The sequence below is a fragment of the Rattus rattus genome, chromosome 10 (genome assembly GCF_011064425.1).
Source record: "Rattus rattus isolate New Zealand chromosome 10, Rrattus_CSIRO_v1, whole genome shotgun sequence".
In the NCBI taxonomy this organism is placed as follows: domain Eukaryota; kingdom Metazoa; phylum Chordata; class Mammalia; order Rodentia; family Muridae; genus Rattus; species Rattus rattus.
In genome coordinates this window covers 41,568,193-41,582,818 of record NC_046163.1, presented here as the reverse complement: position 1 = coordinate 41,582,818, position 14,626 = coordinate 41,568,193, and the positions used below count along the sequence as shown (strand labels likewise).

General features: G+C 42.2%; 1 protein-coding gene across 4 annotated transcripts in view; it reads left to right on the top strand.

Moving 5' to 3' along the window:
* The window catches only part of Dnm3 (dynamin 3), a 465,110-nt gene that overhangs the window by 175,806 nt on the left and 274,678 nt on the right, over positions 1-14,626 (top strand). For all 4 annotated transcript variants that reach the window (XM_032914813.1, XM_032914814.1, XM_032914816.1 and 1 more), the window contains exons 11-12: positions 4,643-4,729; positions 13,660-13,730. In XM_032914813.1, coding sequence (XP_032770704.1) covers positions 4,643-4,729; positions 13,660-13,730 — 158 coding nt within the window. The remainder of the gene's footprint in view (positions 1-4,642; positions 4,730-13,659; positions 13,731-14,626) is intronic.

The following is a 14,626-nucleotide window of genomic DNA, read 5'->3' as shown; positions in this document are numbered from 1 at the left end:
CGCTCACTTGGAGGAGGGCAGCTGACACATTTCTTGCTTGGTACTCACTTTATCCAAGTTAGCCAGGAGCTGGCTCCTTTCTCCCACCCCCCACTGGCTTTGCAGATTTCCCAAACGCCATTTGTAAAACAGAAAATATTTCTGTGCCACAAGGAGGAGCCTCACCGTTTCCCACAGCTCTGGACTGAAATCGCTCCTCACTTCCAATCCTTTGCGAACGTGGGTGGCTGCAGCTCCCCTTTGTTCACAACACTTTCTTTAGACAATGACCATTTTTCTCATCTCTTGAATACATCGAGCAAGTTGCCACACATGTGTAAAGGGTTGCTTTGAGGGTAACACGCTTATTTTATAGAAAATGAAATAAAATTTAAATGTTTTCATGTGCAGCACAATTCTAATTGCTGGTTGGTTCATAACATGTGGCCAGCATCTGAAGGGTTATAGCTTTTAGAGTAAAACAAACAAACAAACAAGCAAACAAACAAAAACAACTTATATATGTGGCCAGTGAGACTCACAAAGTCAGGCCTAATAGATACAAGAAGCTGTTCTGGTTCTGGCTTGTTTTCTCTAGGATCCCTGCTATAGGTTCTGGAATGGTAGTGATTACCCAACGACCTGAGTTTTTTGCTTGAGGCATCAGACCAGTTAGTCTTGAGGCCATAGAAAACTTGGCTGGTTCATGCTTATCCCCGGAGAAACTATGATCAAATCAATTAATGTTTAGTAAGTTTTATAAGTGAGTAATTTTTGTTTTATTGGATGGAAATACCTTTCAAGTGTTTCTTTTACCTCCAGAGAACAATGTCGTTAACACTGAAATTTGTATATAGAGGTTCCCCCAAATAATTATACGCAGCCCTAAATAGTACTTAAACTATTGGGCATAATTAAGATGTAGTTTTGCACTTTTGCATTGTAATGTTACTTTCTCTCCAAACATGTGTAATTAAAATTTTCTCAGAGTCAAGAATTCAAGGGTTGGATGCTGAGATAAATATAAGTTATGTTACTTCTTTATTGAATCTTTATTATTTAAGAATAGTCAAATGATTTGAGCAAGAAGGAATTTAGAAGTAATTTGCCATTTAATCAGTGTACGGTGTGACTGGAAATTTCGGCCTCATTACGAGGGCATTAAATCCCAAGGCATTCTTAGGAAAGGTTTAACGATTGGTTTCTTTGTGTTTTCTCTCTTGCTTTTTGAAGACATTTCCCCTGTGTGACTATATATTTATATAGCTAACCAGCCACTCCAGACGGTAAGATTCATTATCAGGTGCTGTGACACATAGGGAACACAGGGCCAGGGGATGGCAGTTGCCTAGTGAGTGACTGATATGATATAAATCAAGAAATGTAACATTTCTATAACTAGTAGCAAAACTTTCCTTCCCTGATTCCTTATGAATAATTTATAGAATGCAAGTAATTAATGGGGAATTAAGGTCTAAATACAGTGCTTCTTTAGATCAACGTTATTTAGGCAGACGTGATTAGAATTCTTTGCAATGTAGGCTTTTAATTGAACACCTTGAGAGTTATGATGGTTTAAATGACTGTAGAAATTGTAATTGCACCTTAAGCAAGCGATACGGCAGGGAGGCGAATGCAGAGCTGGCAGTCAAGACAGAGAATGTTTGAGAGCAGGAGGGGGGGCTGCACCAACTCTTCTGAGCCAAGGGGGCAGAGGCATCAGAACCCAATCAGAAATCATTCTGAATGTCAGAGGACTTTGACGCCCCCTTCCCTGTGTGCATCAGAGGAACTGAGCTTCACGTATGTGAACCCACAATGGAAATGAACATTTTGGCACACCACACCCTCAGAATCCTTTGCAGATCAGGCACATGGCTGATGTAATTGTTTCATTGATGTCTTTCAGTGATTCTCATGGCTAGCGTTGCCTGGTGTTGTCTCTAATCCTCCATCCATCCCACATCCCCATACACAGGCAAGGTCAGGGCTTTCATTTTTTTCTTTTTCTTTTCAGTTTTTTTGTTTTATTTTCTTATAATTTCTTATAAATAGTACATTTGCTTTTGTGTCAGTTATTGGTACAAAACTGCAGGCTGCTTTCATATTTCATTTCAATATAATTGAGCTCAGTGGGTAGCAAGCTTAGAAAGATGAGCACATGCACACACACATGCACAATGCATCCAAGCACAAATATACATATGGCCATGTACAAAGTACTCTTCCCTTTCTTCTCTCCTAGCCATCCACCACTCTCCTTCATTCCCTCTCAAACTGATGGCCCCTTTTTCTTTTATTATAAGCCTCATAAACGATACTCTGCAGCGTTCTCAAAGTGTCAGATGGTGGTTTGACTAATAGACTCTCTGGTGGAGTGTTTCTGAAATGGGAAATTTATTTGTGTCTTGCCAATAACCCATGAAGATTTTGAAAAAAATGTACATCTCAAGGTTCAGATAAGACCGAGTTAATATTTCTCTGTCTCTATCTCTCTGTTCCTGTGTGTGTCTCAGTGTCTCTGTCTCTGTCTCTCTGTCTCTGTCTCTGTCTCTGTCTCTGTCTCTGTCTCTCTCTCTCTCTCTCTCTCTCTCTCTCTGCATGTATGTGTTCATGTATATATGAGGACAACCTCAGATATTGCCCACCTTATTTTTTGAGGCAGAATCTCTTATTGGCTTGGGACTTGTCATGGAGCCTGCCCTTGCTGGCCAGTGAGCCTCAGAACCCTTCCTTTTTCAACCTTTCCAGGACTGAGATAACAGACATGTGTAGCCATTCACAGACTTTGTATTTTACACAAGTTTCTGGGACATCAGACTTGGTCTGCATAATTGCATAGCAAGTGCTTTTCCTTACCGGGCTATGGAAATATGGAAATAGTCCTGTGCTTTTTGATAGCAGTATGAAAATACTCTACTATAGAAATCGCTGCGGAGGAGTAAATGGATATATAGTTAAAAGAGTCACTACTCTTAGTAGTGTAGCTTGTTTGCTCAGCTTTCCCTGTACTCAGGCAGTAGACTTGCAAACGTTCGAAACCCCAGCTCTGAGGACTGTAGAGGCTTGCTGCAGCTTGCCAACTTCCAGCCTAGCCAAGAGTAAGCCGAGACTAAGTTCAGGGAGCAAGCCTGCTTCAAAGAAATGGGAAAAGAGTTATTAAAAAGGCACCCACACTCTAGTCCAGTCTCCAGGCACGTGAACATACCCATCCACGCATAAGCACATACAGTCAGTCACATAGGCATGCATACATGTGCATAAATAAATTAAAAATAAACACATTAATTGAAAACATAATTCGTAATGGCCACTTACCAATGGGCCTACTTTGTTTATTATCATTGGATACTTAGGTATTAAGTTTCTGTTTGTCTCATTTTGCCATTCCGATTAATCTTGTAATAAAAGTCTTTATGATTTTATCTCAGAATTCTGGGAGGTTGTTATGTTGAAATGTGTCTGTCTGTCCTGTGTGTGTGTGTGTGTGTGTGTGTGTGTGTGTGTGAGAGAGAGAGAGAGAGAGAGAGAGAGAGAGAGAGAGAGAGAGAGAGAGAGAGAGAGACAGAAAGAGACATTGTGTGTGGTTTGAGGTTCTCGATACATATTTCCAACATTTTCCTCAGGGAGTCTGCCTTCATTGACTCTCAGCTAAACCACATGGGTCTCAGCCTAACTTCCCTGGTTGTCTTACAAAAGTAACAGCAGAAACATGACAGCTTAGTATTTGCTCTTTCCCTCTGCAACAACACTAATTCAGCTTAATGGACTACTACATATTTACTACTTGAAACTTGTTCTTGCCTGTTTGTATTGTGCTATTTTGTTACTATTAAGGTGTAAATGTTTTCTTATAATTGAAATTCATCATTTACTTGGCATAGCCATTGGCCTGTCCATTCTTTTTATTTGCTCATGTTGTTATCTGTGCCAGAGCCACTATTTCTTTTCTGATTTTTTTTTTCAGTAGCCAAAATGTCCCGACAAATCTCCATGCTTTTTCCTAGTGTCTTAGTGTTTCTTTTGCTGTAATAAAACACCATGATCAAAAGCAACTTGTAGAGGAAAGGGTTTGGTTCAGTTTATACTTCCACATCACAGGCCGTCACTGAAGGAACAGGGCAGGAACATCAATCAAGGCAGGAACCTAGAGGCAGGAACTGAAACACAGCCATGGAGGCCTACGGCTTACTAGCTTGATCCCCATGGCTGGATCAGCCTGCTTTCTTATATACCACAAACATATGGGTGTCCCCATGGGTGACAGTGCCCACAATGGGCTGGGCCCACTCACATCAATCATTAATTAAGAAAATGCACTACTGACTTGCCTACAGGCAAACCTTACAGAGGTGTTTCCTTTATTAAGAGCCCCTTTTCCAAATAAGTCCAGCATTTGTTCAGTTGACAGTGATCTATCCAGGACGCCGGGTTTCTGCTTTACTTCCTAGACAACAGCTGTGCTGGTTTTGAGGCGTCTCCTCACAGATGACAGGGGGCGTCTCCTCATAGATGACAGGGCTGCTGAGGTTTTTCTCCTTCAGAAGTTCATGTCTCTTTTCCGCTCTCAGAAAGAGCAGCCTCTATAACGACACCACACATCTCTGTTTCTGTGGTACAGCCGTTTGTATGGTATTAATACCCAGACATGTTTTCTTGACAGCTGGCCAACTTCCCCAGACTTTGTGAAGAAACAGAAAGGATTGTTGCTAACCACATCCGTGAGCGAGAAGGAAAGACCAAGGACCAGGTGAGTGAGAGCCTGCCTGGTGGCCAGGTCCTTTGTGGGGAGTGGAAGGATTTTACCAAGGTGTTGGTTGGCCTTAGACCTCAATGAAGGAACAGTGAAGGCTATAACAACTTCATATTTGCTTTTTATAAGTTAGATATGTTACTACTGTACTAATACGTCATGCATGCTAAAATGTAAACAAGAATCCAACCCAGAAATCTAAAATTTTTAAATCATTAATAGAATTACAGAGTCAGGTATAGGGGCTCACACACAATCTTAGCTCTGGAGAGGCAGAGGTAGGGGGATTAGCCGCAAGTCTGAGGCCAGCATGAGCTGCAGTGTAAGACCTGGTCTCAGTGAACAAATCAACAACTAAGTACAGCCTGCTTCCCAAATAGTCAGCTCCCTTATCTTCCCTTCCACCTTCTATGACCATCCTGTGTACCTTTCTAGCACATATGCACAGCTCACGGATAACCGAGAATCCAGAAACATAATGCATTTTTCCTTTCAGATGGGTTTCTCACATACTAATGGCTGTGCATACGTGCGGCAGTGTGTTAAAAAAAATTCTCAATGTTTTACTTACAGGCTTCTATGAGCTTTCCCGTGAAATGTACATTGAAGAAAGATGTTTAGGAATAAATCTTTTAAACATTCAGAACCATCTTGCAAATTCACATGGCTCGTATAGGAAATGGCCTTGAAAGTATCTTCCAACCCTAGCTGTCTGACTCAGAGAGATTGTTTTTAAGGGAGGATACTTATTTGAGAACAGAATAACAAAGTCTCATGTCAAGTGGCGTTTTCTTGGTTACTTATCAACACGATAGTGGAAAATCCTGGCTTTCAAATGGTCTTCCATAACACAGCCGCAAGCATCGTGGGGAGGGAACACTGGACTTAAGCCATGTGTTCTCTCCCAAATAACAGCATGTTCTTGTGAAAATCACCTCTCAGAATTGTTGCTTGTGGTCCCTCCTCCCCCGGGCAGAAATGGGATATGCCCTGCTATATGGTCTCCGAGCACCTCCGGAAGTCAGTATTCCAAGAGTTTTGTGATGGTCAGCTGAGTCGAGGAAGGGACAAAAAGAAAAAGAGGAGGGAAAAAGGGAGATAGTAGAAACCGCAAAAAGAGAGACACACGTGGCTTTCATAGAGTCAGCGCAGATGGACAGTGGAAGCAGGAAGTGAGGGGAGAGTGTTGGAAGCTTGGCAGGCTGTGACGTTTGTGAGGGACCCCAGTGAAAACCATTTCTCTGCTTAAGCTCAGGACTCATTGTTACTACTTTTTATCAGCGTGCTTTGAAAATTAATTACCCACTATTTATAATTTCCACTTGTTTTCCAGCTTTTACGATCTTGGATAGCAGCCCCAAGTAGAGAATAGAGGCATTGTAACTTAGCCAACGTTAACTCACGAGCCAGTGAAACAAAGCCAGGGACCAGACATATAGTCCCAAACCAGAGTTCCCCTCTCCCCGTGTAATGGACCAATAAAACTTAGTTCTATGAAATCTAATGCACATGCCTGTAATTGCAGCACGTAGGAAGTAGAGGCAGGGGAATTAGGAATTCAAGTTCATTCTCTGTTATGTAGCTAGCCAGTTCAAGGCCAAGCTGGGCTACATGAGAGTCTGTCTCAGCTTCATTGATTTTGCTGTGATCAAAGAAGCCGGCTGAAAAGCAGCTTAGGAGAGAAAGGATTTCTTTTGGCCTGCGGTTCCAGGCCGTGGTCTATCACTGCAGAACTCCCAAGGTGCGAAGCAGCTCTATCGTTCCCTCAGCCAAGAGCAGAGAGAGGTGGCCATGTGGTTCTTCCTTGCTCCAGCCCACTCATCTGACCAGGGCCCCGACACTTGGTTGTATCAAGTTGACAGTGAAAACAGCCCATCTCAGACCTGCTCTCAAAGTCTTCAACTATATGCATGACCATAAATAAATCAATAAGATAGTACTTTAACTTGCATTTTTATGCCATAACATTCAAATGATGGCATATTCATAGGGATCCTAAGTAAAAATAATATTGAGGAAAAAAGTAATATGTTGTTTTAACCATCTTTGTGACCTTACATAGGTTAGGTGTTGACGTTTTCACGTTGACTCTTCATACTTTCTTTTTTTTTTTTTTTTCTGTTTTGCTAAAATGACATGTTCAGCTCTAGAACAACCAGGTCCCAGTGTCCAAGAACCAGCCCCAAAGTGCCTGAAACTCAAGAGTGCGAGACTACACGACTTAGGTTTATCCTAGAGTTTCTGACTGAAACCCGTCCTGGCTTGCAGAGCCAAGGATATACATCAGAAGACATAAGCTTCTGAAGTGACCAGGACAAAAGGCAGTACTTCTGGCTAGGGTATACTTATTTTATGCCACGTTAACATCAACGATTCAGGCACAGTATCGACATCGAAGTCTGATCCTAGCAGTCCCAGCAGCCTGATAGTGCTGTGCATTCAGAACATCTTGAGAAGCTACACGAGAGTGTGTGGGGTGTGGTCTAGGGCTACTCAGAGGCAATCATAGTGATAAGGATTCAGAAAGGCGATGGTTGAGTCAAGGTAAATCCCTATGTCATTCTTGTGACATATGCCAGGCTAACTCCTTGTGCCACCGGAGGTCTAATTGTTGTTACGATAGTAGACTCTGAACTTAGACCACCTGAACATCAAGACCAAGTTCTAACTCTTACTTTCTAAGTAAAACCTCATAAGTTATTTGCATTCCTTTAAACTATTTAGTGTGGTGTGTGTGTGTGTGTGTGTGTGTGTGTGTGTGTGTGTGTGTGTGTGTGTGTGTGTAGGTGCATGTTTGCCATGACATACGGAAGACAATCTGTGAGAACCAGTTCTCTCCATTATGCTAGTTAGAAACATCAAGCTCAGGCTTGATGGCAAGTGCCGTCTCTACCTGATGAGTTATTTCAGGGTCCCAACTTGCACACACACACCTGTCAATTTCCTTACCCTGGGGATAAACAATGGTGGTTAACTCATGGGCATCTGTAAAGGTGAAATGGAGAATCTGCACACAGTTCTTTGTTCTGGTTACTTACCTTTGCATCACTGTGAACATAATACACGACAGAAACAACTCAAGGGAGGGAAGTCGTATTGTGTATCCCCCTCCCCCTACAGTCCCAATGACAAACCAAGTTGCAAATCTACCGAGGTTCACTCTGTGGAAACAGTGAGTTTATTAGGCTTTCTTACAGAGCAATGGCTCAGTAGCTCTAGGCAGGAGAATGGGTGCCCTTAAAGCAGTCGCTATAGAAGGTCTTTACCCACTGTGGATGGTGATGCCTCCATGGTTATGTAGATGGAGTCCCCTCCACGAACTCCTCCCTAGATGTAGCCTCTAACCCAAAGGATCTCAACCTATGGACCATGACCCCTTTTGAGGTTGAATGGCCCTTTCACAGAGGTCATCTAAAGCCATTGAAAAACACAGACATTTATATTAAAATTCATAATAGAAAAATTACAATTATGAAGTAGCAACAAAAATCATTTTGTGGCTGGGCGTCACCAGACATGAAGAACTGTATTAAAGGGTCACAGCTTTAGGAAGGTTGAGATTCACTACTCTAGTCCTTCAGAGACTCAAAGGCCATGTGCTGTTAGTTCAGAATTGCATACAACTGATTGGACGGGTTGACAGGATATTCAGGTAGGGGACCTATGACCCTCTCCCCAATCCTTCTAAGAGGGAAAGCCAATAGTCAGCAAACCCAGCTGTGATGATCTTTGGTGAGCAGGCACGACCTAATTGGGAAAACACAGTAGTTTGGCTCAGAGGGTAGCCCTGCACAACACATGGTCACAACTTTCAAAGACTCACCCAAGGTGACACACTTCTTCCAGCCAGGATCCACCTCCAAAATTTCAGCAATCTTCCACAATAGCACCATTATCTAGGGAACAAGTACTCAAAATGTAAGCCCACGGGAGACATTTCAGATCCAAACTGTGGCATTTGTGGAAAATGCCGAGATACATGTCTGGCCTGAACAGTAGTCAGGAGCCTTTTGGCGATGGCTGTAGTGACCTCTGATGGCCTAGGTGGCTGAATCTGGGGAACACTTTCACACGTGGCCCCCTGCGAGCAGGATGTTGTAGAGGTGACTGTTATTTATCAAGGGGAAGTCTTCTAAGTGAGTTTGAAGTTCTATAGCTGAGATCTCTGATGGCTGGAATCTGCCCAATACCCCAAACACTCTCGAGGTCCTACTGTTACCTTGTGCAGCCACTTGGATTTTCTCTGAGGGCTCTAAATGCTTTAACAGCTACAGCTGTTTACCTGCCAATGCGAGTGAGCTCATTTTCCTCCCCCCCAGAGCATTTTTCCACATATTTTTCTTTTTTTGCTCCTGATTCCTTCTGTGAATCTTACTAAAAGCAGCTAGCAATAAACCATACCACATGCCTGAATTCTACGCTGTCTTGAAGTTCCCATACCAAATAATTGGCCCATTGCTTTTTTAATTCAGCCTGAAACATTTCAAGAGGCCAAACACAGACAAATTCTTTGCCTTTAGAATAATCGTACAATGTAAAACATTCAAGATTTTAAAAATCCCAATCTCCATATTTTCAAATCCCTCCTGCTAACCAGTTCCAAAGGCCGAGGGACTACACAGTCAGTTGAGTCACGACAATTGAACGTCTCTAGTGCCTATCTGTATTCGTTACTTTTGCATTATTGAGACTACAGCATCTGGATAAGCAGCATCTGGATAAGAATTCCAGTCCATCATGGTGGCACGATATGGGGAAACCTCACAGTTTGGTGGAAGGAGCAAGGGATCGAGTCTGTTCACAGGCTGGCAAACCAGGAAGCAAGGAGTGAAACTCGAACCAGGGTTGGATGTAATTGTCAAGGGCCCACCCCTAGTGACTTCTGCCAGATAGCTCTACAGCAGGGTTCCAGAACTTCCCCAACAGCACCATGAAGTAAGGCTTTGAAGCATGAACATGTGAGTAGCATTTTCAAATTAAAACCGCAGAGTTAGCTTGAGCTGTTATTCACTTCTTGAGGTGTGGTAGAGAAGGGTTTCCCAGTTCTGACTGCAGGGAAACCTTCCATCTGTGTCTCTGAGGTACTAATTAATCCATTCTCCAAGAGGAAGGTTAGACATGGGGTGGGTGTCTCACTCTTTTTTTTTTAAGTATTTATTTATTTACTCATGTGTGGGAGAGTGTATAAGCACATGTATGAGTATATATGTATATTTACTTGTATGAGAGAGTGTATAAGCTCACTTGTGAGTTTGTGTGTGTGTGTGTGTGTATGTGTGTGTGTGTACAAGTCTGTGCACAGAGACTAGAGGTTCTTCTTTAGACCTTCAGAAGTCTCTGAATATGAAGTTAGTATAATGGTTCTCAACCTGTGGGTGTGACCCCTTTAGGGTTGAACAACTCTCTTCCACACAGGTCACTTATCACACGTCTTGCATATTGCATGTTTACATTATGATCCATAGCAGTAGAAAAATTGCAGTTATGAAGTAGCAGTGAAATTAATCTTATGGTTGGGTCACCACAACCTGAGGAACTGTATGAAAGGGTCACAGCATTAGGAAGGTTGAGAACCACTGGACTAATGCTTTCTTGGCTAGCCTAGAAGGCAACAAGCTCCACCAACCACCCCATACCCCTCTCAGCTAGGGCACAGGCATATGTTGGGTTCCCAGCTTATTTTGGGTACTGAGATCCAGATACCCATCGCCATGATTATGCATCAAGTGCTCTTTAAACCACTGAGCCCTCTGTCTAGTTTCAAGTTTCCCTCTTAAAGGAATAACCTGAGTGCCCATTCTGATATCCAGTCACCATCTCTAGGAGCTTGTGGTCCTAGATTCCTGGCTTAGATTTAACAGGAGAAATATGTTTTGGAAATGTAACGTCAATTTGGATAGATAGCCATTTACATGCTGGGCTGTGTGTTGACTTGAACCTTTGTACTGTTGAAACATCTCATCAGAGTGCCCCATTCCCTCAAGTTCCCATGTCTCTGCAATACTTTGAGACATTCCTACCATTTACTTTCTTTTAAAAAGATTTTGTAAATTAAAGTGTTAACCACCCCTGCCCAGGAAACATTGAGGATGGAAAAAGCATCTTCAAATTAAACACAAGCTCTCATAAATCTGTAAGTTTTGTTCTTAAAGGTCTTTAAAACATTATATGCACCAGCTATCCTTTTAGCTATTTCCATATGCCTAATTGCACGTCAAAGTAGCTGTCTTCGTGAGTTACTGCTGCTATAAGGAGCAGATTTGTTTTTCTTCAACCATTATTCAGTAACTGGATAAAACCACAGAGAGAAAGTCTGAGAAAGTAAAAAAAAAAAGAAGAAGAAAAGTACCATTTTCTTCATTCCCCACATGCAACCTGGCTGTTATCCTGGCGTGAACCCAGGATAACATTCCCCATTTCCAGGAATATGAGCGAGAGCAGCCATAGCTTTTCTTTTTCCACTTTTCCAAACTGCAGTCCAAGTTAATGTGCATTTCTGCCCAGGGTGCTCACAGTAGCTGTGGGTTACGCTGGCAACCACGCGGCTATTTCACTCTTCGTGCCGGAACAATTTACTTGTACTTAAGCATTATACTTTTTAGGTATACAATCTTGGCAAATAAGTCTCAGAGGATCCAACTTGATTTGTGGGAGAATAGGGGTGACACCATAGGTAAATTAATAACCATTCCTCAGTAGTTTTCAAGAGATAAAAATAATTTGTGTCTGATATGGAAATTTTTTTTCATGACCATACAATGTTGATGACATAATAGTCCCTGAGCTCTGGCTTAATTTTTGAGTAGTGAAGTAGACCCAGAGTGATCTCTTAAATCCATCTCTGGCAGGTCCCTTTGTGATTCTCATCAAGATTTGGTCAGATGACTAGTTGAGATTAGCCACAAAAGCAAAGCCTCAGGGCCCATGGTGCTGGGTGCTGAGGACTAAGTACTAATACGACCATAACTGGCCATATACTAATTAAATGGGAAGAAATTCTCACATTAAAACAGACTATTCCTTTAACTTCATAGATCATTAAAAAAAAAACTAAAACCACAAACATTTATTGGCCATCTATTTCATATGTGCTTGGTTCTGGGGATAAGATGAGAAATAAGAGAAATATTCTCCCTGCTTCTGAAGACATTGGATGCATTTGGGGCAGGATGGCTGTAGACTGTACCCACTTCTGTTGTGAAAATCACCAAACCAAAAAAGTGACGCAAACAATTCATTACATTTGTGGCAAGCACACATAATAGGTGTTACAGTGATATATAATGCCCGTGTGTTATAGAATCGTATCATGGCATAGGGAGCATAGGGAGGCCTGGTCCTGGGAGGTCAGAACGAGGGAAGACATCACCAAGGAAACACCCATCCTAGAATGTTCTGAAAAGCACGCGCCTTTATCTGCCGTGATGACTCTGGTGCTCTTTAAAGACCCTGACAGTGCAGGTAGTCCATGGAGAGGCCCTCACTGTGGCTCTCAGAAACTCATCAACTGGTACAGTGCTTGCCTAGCGTGGTCCAAACTTCAGGTTTTATCTTCAGCACCAGAGACAGAGGCAGGAGGGTCAGGAATTGAGGACCATCCTTGCGTACATAGTAAGTTTATGGCTAGCTTGGGCTACTTAAGAGATTTTTCCCCTCTTTGTTGTCTTCCTCTTCCTCCTCTTCTTTTTCTTGTAAAAGAAAAAAGGGCTCAAAAAATATAAAAGTATAGACCAGGCAGGGGTTCTTACGTTTTGTTTGTTGTTGTTGTTTGTTTGTTTGTTTGTTTACTTGTCACCAAGTCTCAGCATCCTCAAAAGGATATAGCGCAGTTAAAGGACCAAAAAGAAACCTAATGAGAAGTTCATTTGAAAATGTCCAGAAGGAATAAAGTCTCTCTCTGGCAATCACGGGTTAACTGCTTTTGCTGAAGTTTCAGTCAGATAATGAACGTCATTCCTCTGAAGCAGGTTCCGCATTGCTTCACTTGATCTCAGCCAAAAGCCGAGAAGCTGTGGGTTCTGCATTTCTTTGTGTATTCCTTTTTGGAGTTGATAAATGAAGTATTCTTATTGCTTAAAAGATAGGAGCTTAAAAGATAAAATCGATCAAGCCAGAGGGATCAAGGACACAAGAAGACAAACAGAGTCAACTAACCTCGGCATATGGGGGCTCCATGACACTGAACCACCAACCAAAGAGCATGCAGGGGGTGGGGTACACATCTGTAGCAGATGTGCAGCTTGGTCTTCATGTGTTTCCTCTAACAATTGGAGCAGTGGCTGACTAGATTTCTATTCCTTGCCATTGGATCCCCTTCCCCCTACCTGGGCTACCTTGTCTGGCTTCATTGGAAGAGAATATGCTTAGTCCTGCTTGGACTAGATGTCCCAGGGTGGGTGGTACCCAAGGTGGGGCTTCCTCTTCTCTGAGGCGAAGGAGAGGGAGTAATGGAGGGAGGGATTTGTAAGGGTGGATTGAGAGGAGAGGAGGAAGGGGGGGTTGTAATCAGGATGCAAAGTGAGTAAGTGAATGAATCAATGTAGTTTTAAAAGAGAAAGGGATAGAAAAGGCTCAGAAAACCAAGGAATAGTATTATTTATATATGCTTGCCTTTCTTAGAACAAAAACCTCTGCTTTCAAAGAACAGAGTAATTCTAGGTTTTGTGCTATGACAGCAAGCAGTAACTACCTGTGAACTACAATGCTATTCTCTTCACATGAGACTCAGATTTATCCACCATGTAGATTTTTAACTTACATATGTAGAGTGTAAAAGACTCCAAAAGGAAAAAACCTATGTGTTATCTCAGTCAAAAGATCCCTTTTAAAACACCAAATACTGGTAAATGACATGAGCAATGATTGAATTTTACCTATGAGAATTTGGAAGATGGGTCATCACAACAGTGGTTCTCTCTGTCTTCTAGGTCCTGCTACTGATTGACATTCAAGTCTCTTACATTAACACCAACCATGAGGACTTCATCGGCTTTGCAAAGTACGTGAGATAACTGATCGTCGTATGTATTCCTACTGCCTTTAAAAAAAAAACACTTTAATTTCTACTACAGCAATACTTCTTTTTGACGGGATAGTCTGGGTTAGGGTAATTCTGAGTCCATCTACCTCAATTACCCAAAGGAAAGCACCTCATTCTAATTTAAGCTGTAGCTTTCATGGCTGAAGTAATGGTGTCAATCATTCTTCACCCAGTGTTTCTCACTGTTTAATGTTTCCTGGCCATTCCTATCAGTGTGCTGTGAGTGAACATCTCAGAGCTCTACAATAAACATGTCCCCTTACCCAGTGTCCTTTCAGCTACACTGACCACCCCTACTCTGTATGGGTGTCTGCCACATGAGCCTTCCCTGTAGACCTGTGCTCTCCCTTTTGGTCCCATGGCCTCCTCATGTCCTGCTCAGTATTCTGTAAAATCACTCAGCCTTCAGCGTGTATCTCTCCCTCGTTGGTCTAGAAGATCTGAGAATTTCTCACAGTTCTCCCTTCAGTCAGTCAACTCCAGGCAGCTCTGCTCTAGTTCCTACAGAGGAGACATAAAGACAGAAATGATCATCTGTCTTTCAGAGGGTTTGTCTAATAAGTGACATGTATGTACATAAGACCTTAAAATGACAAGCTGTTCAATTGTCTCGCTGGCTTCTCTGAGGAGTTTAAAAGATGGATGGTATCTTTACATCATTAGAAAGAACAGGAAGGCTGCCTTCAGTGTTGGTTTTTGTGATGGGGAAACACCAATTAGTGTCTTACAGACATGTGACAGCTGTGTAAGTAAGCGAGGTGCTCTGTGTCAAAAGCAGAATCATTGCTACAATTTAAACTTTACCGAACATTGCGAGTTTTTGTCCTTTGAGATATAGTCTCATGTAGTCCATG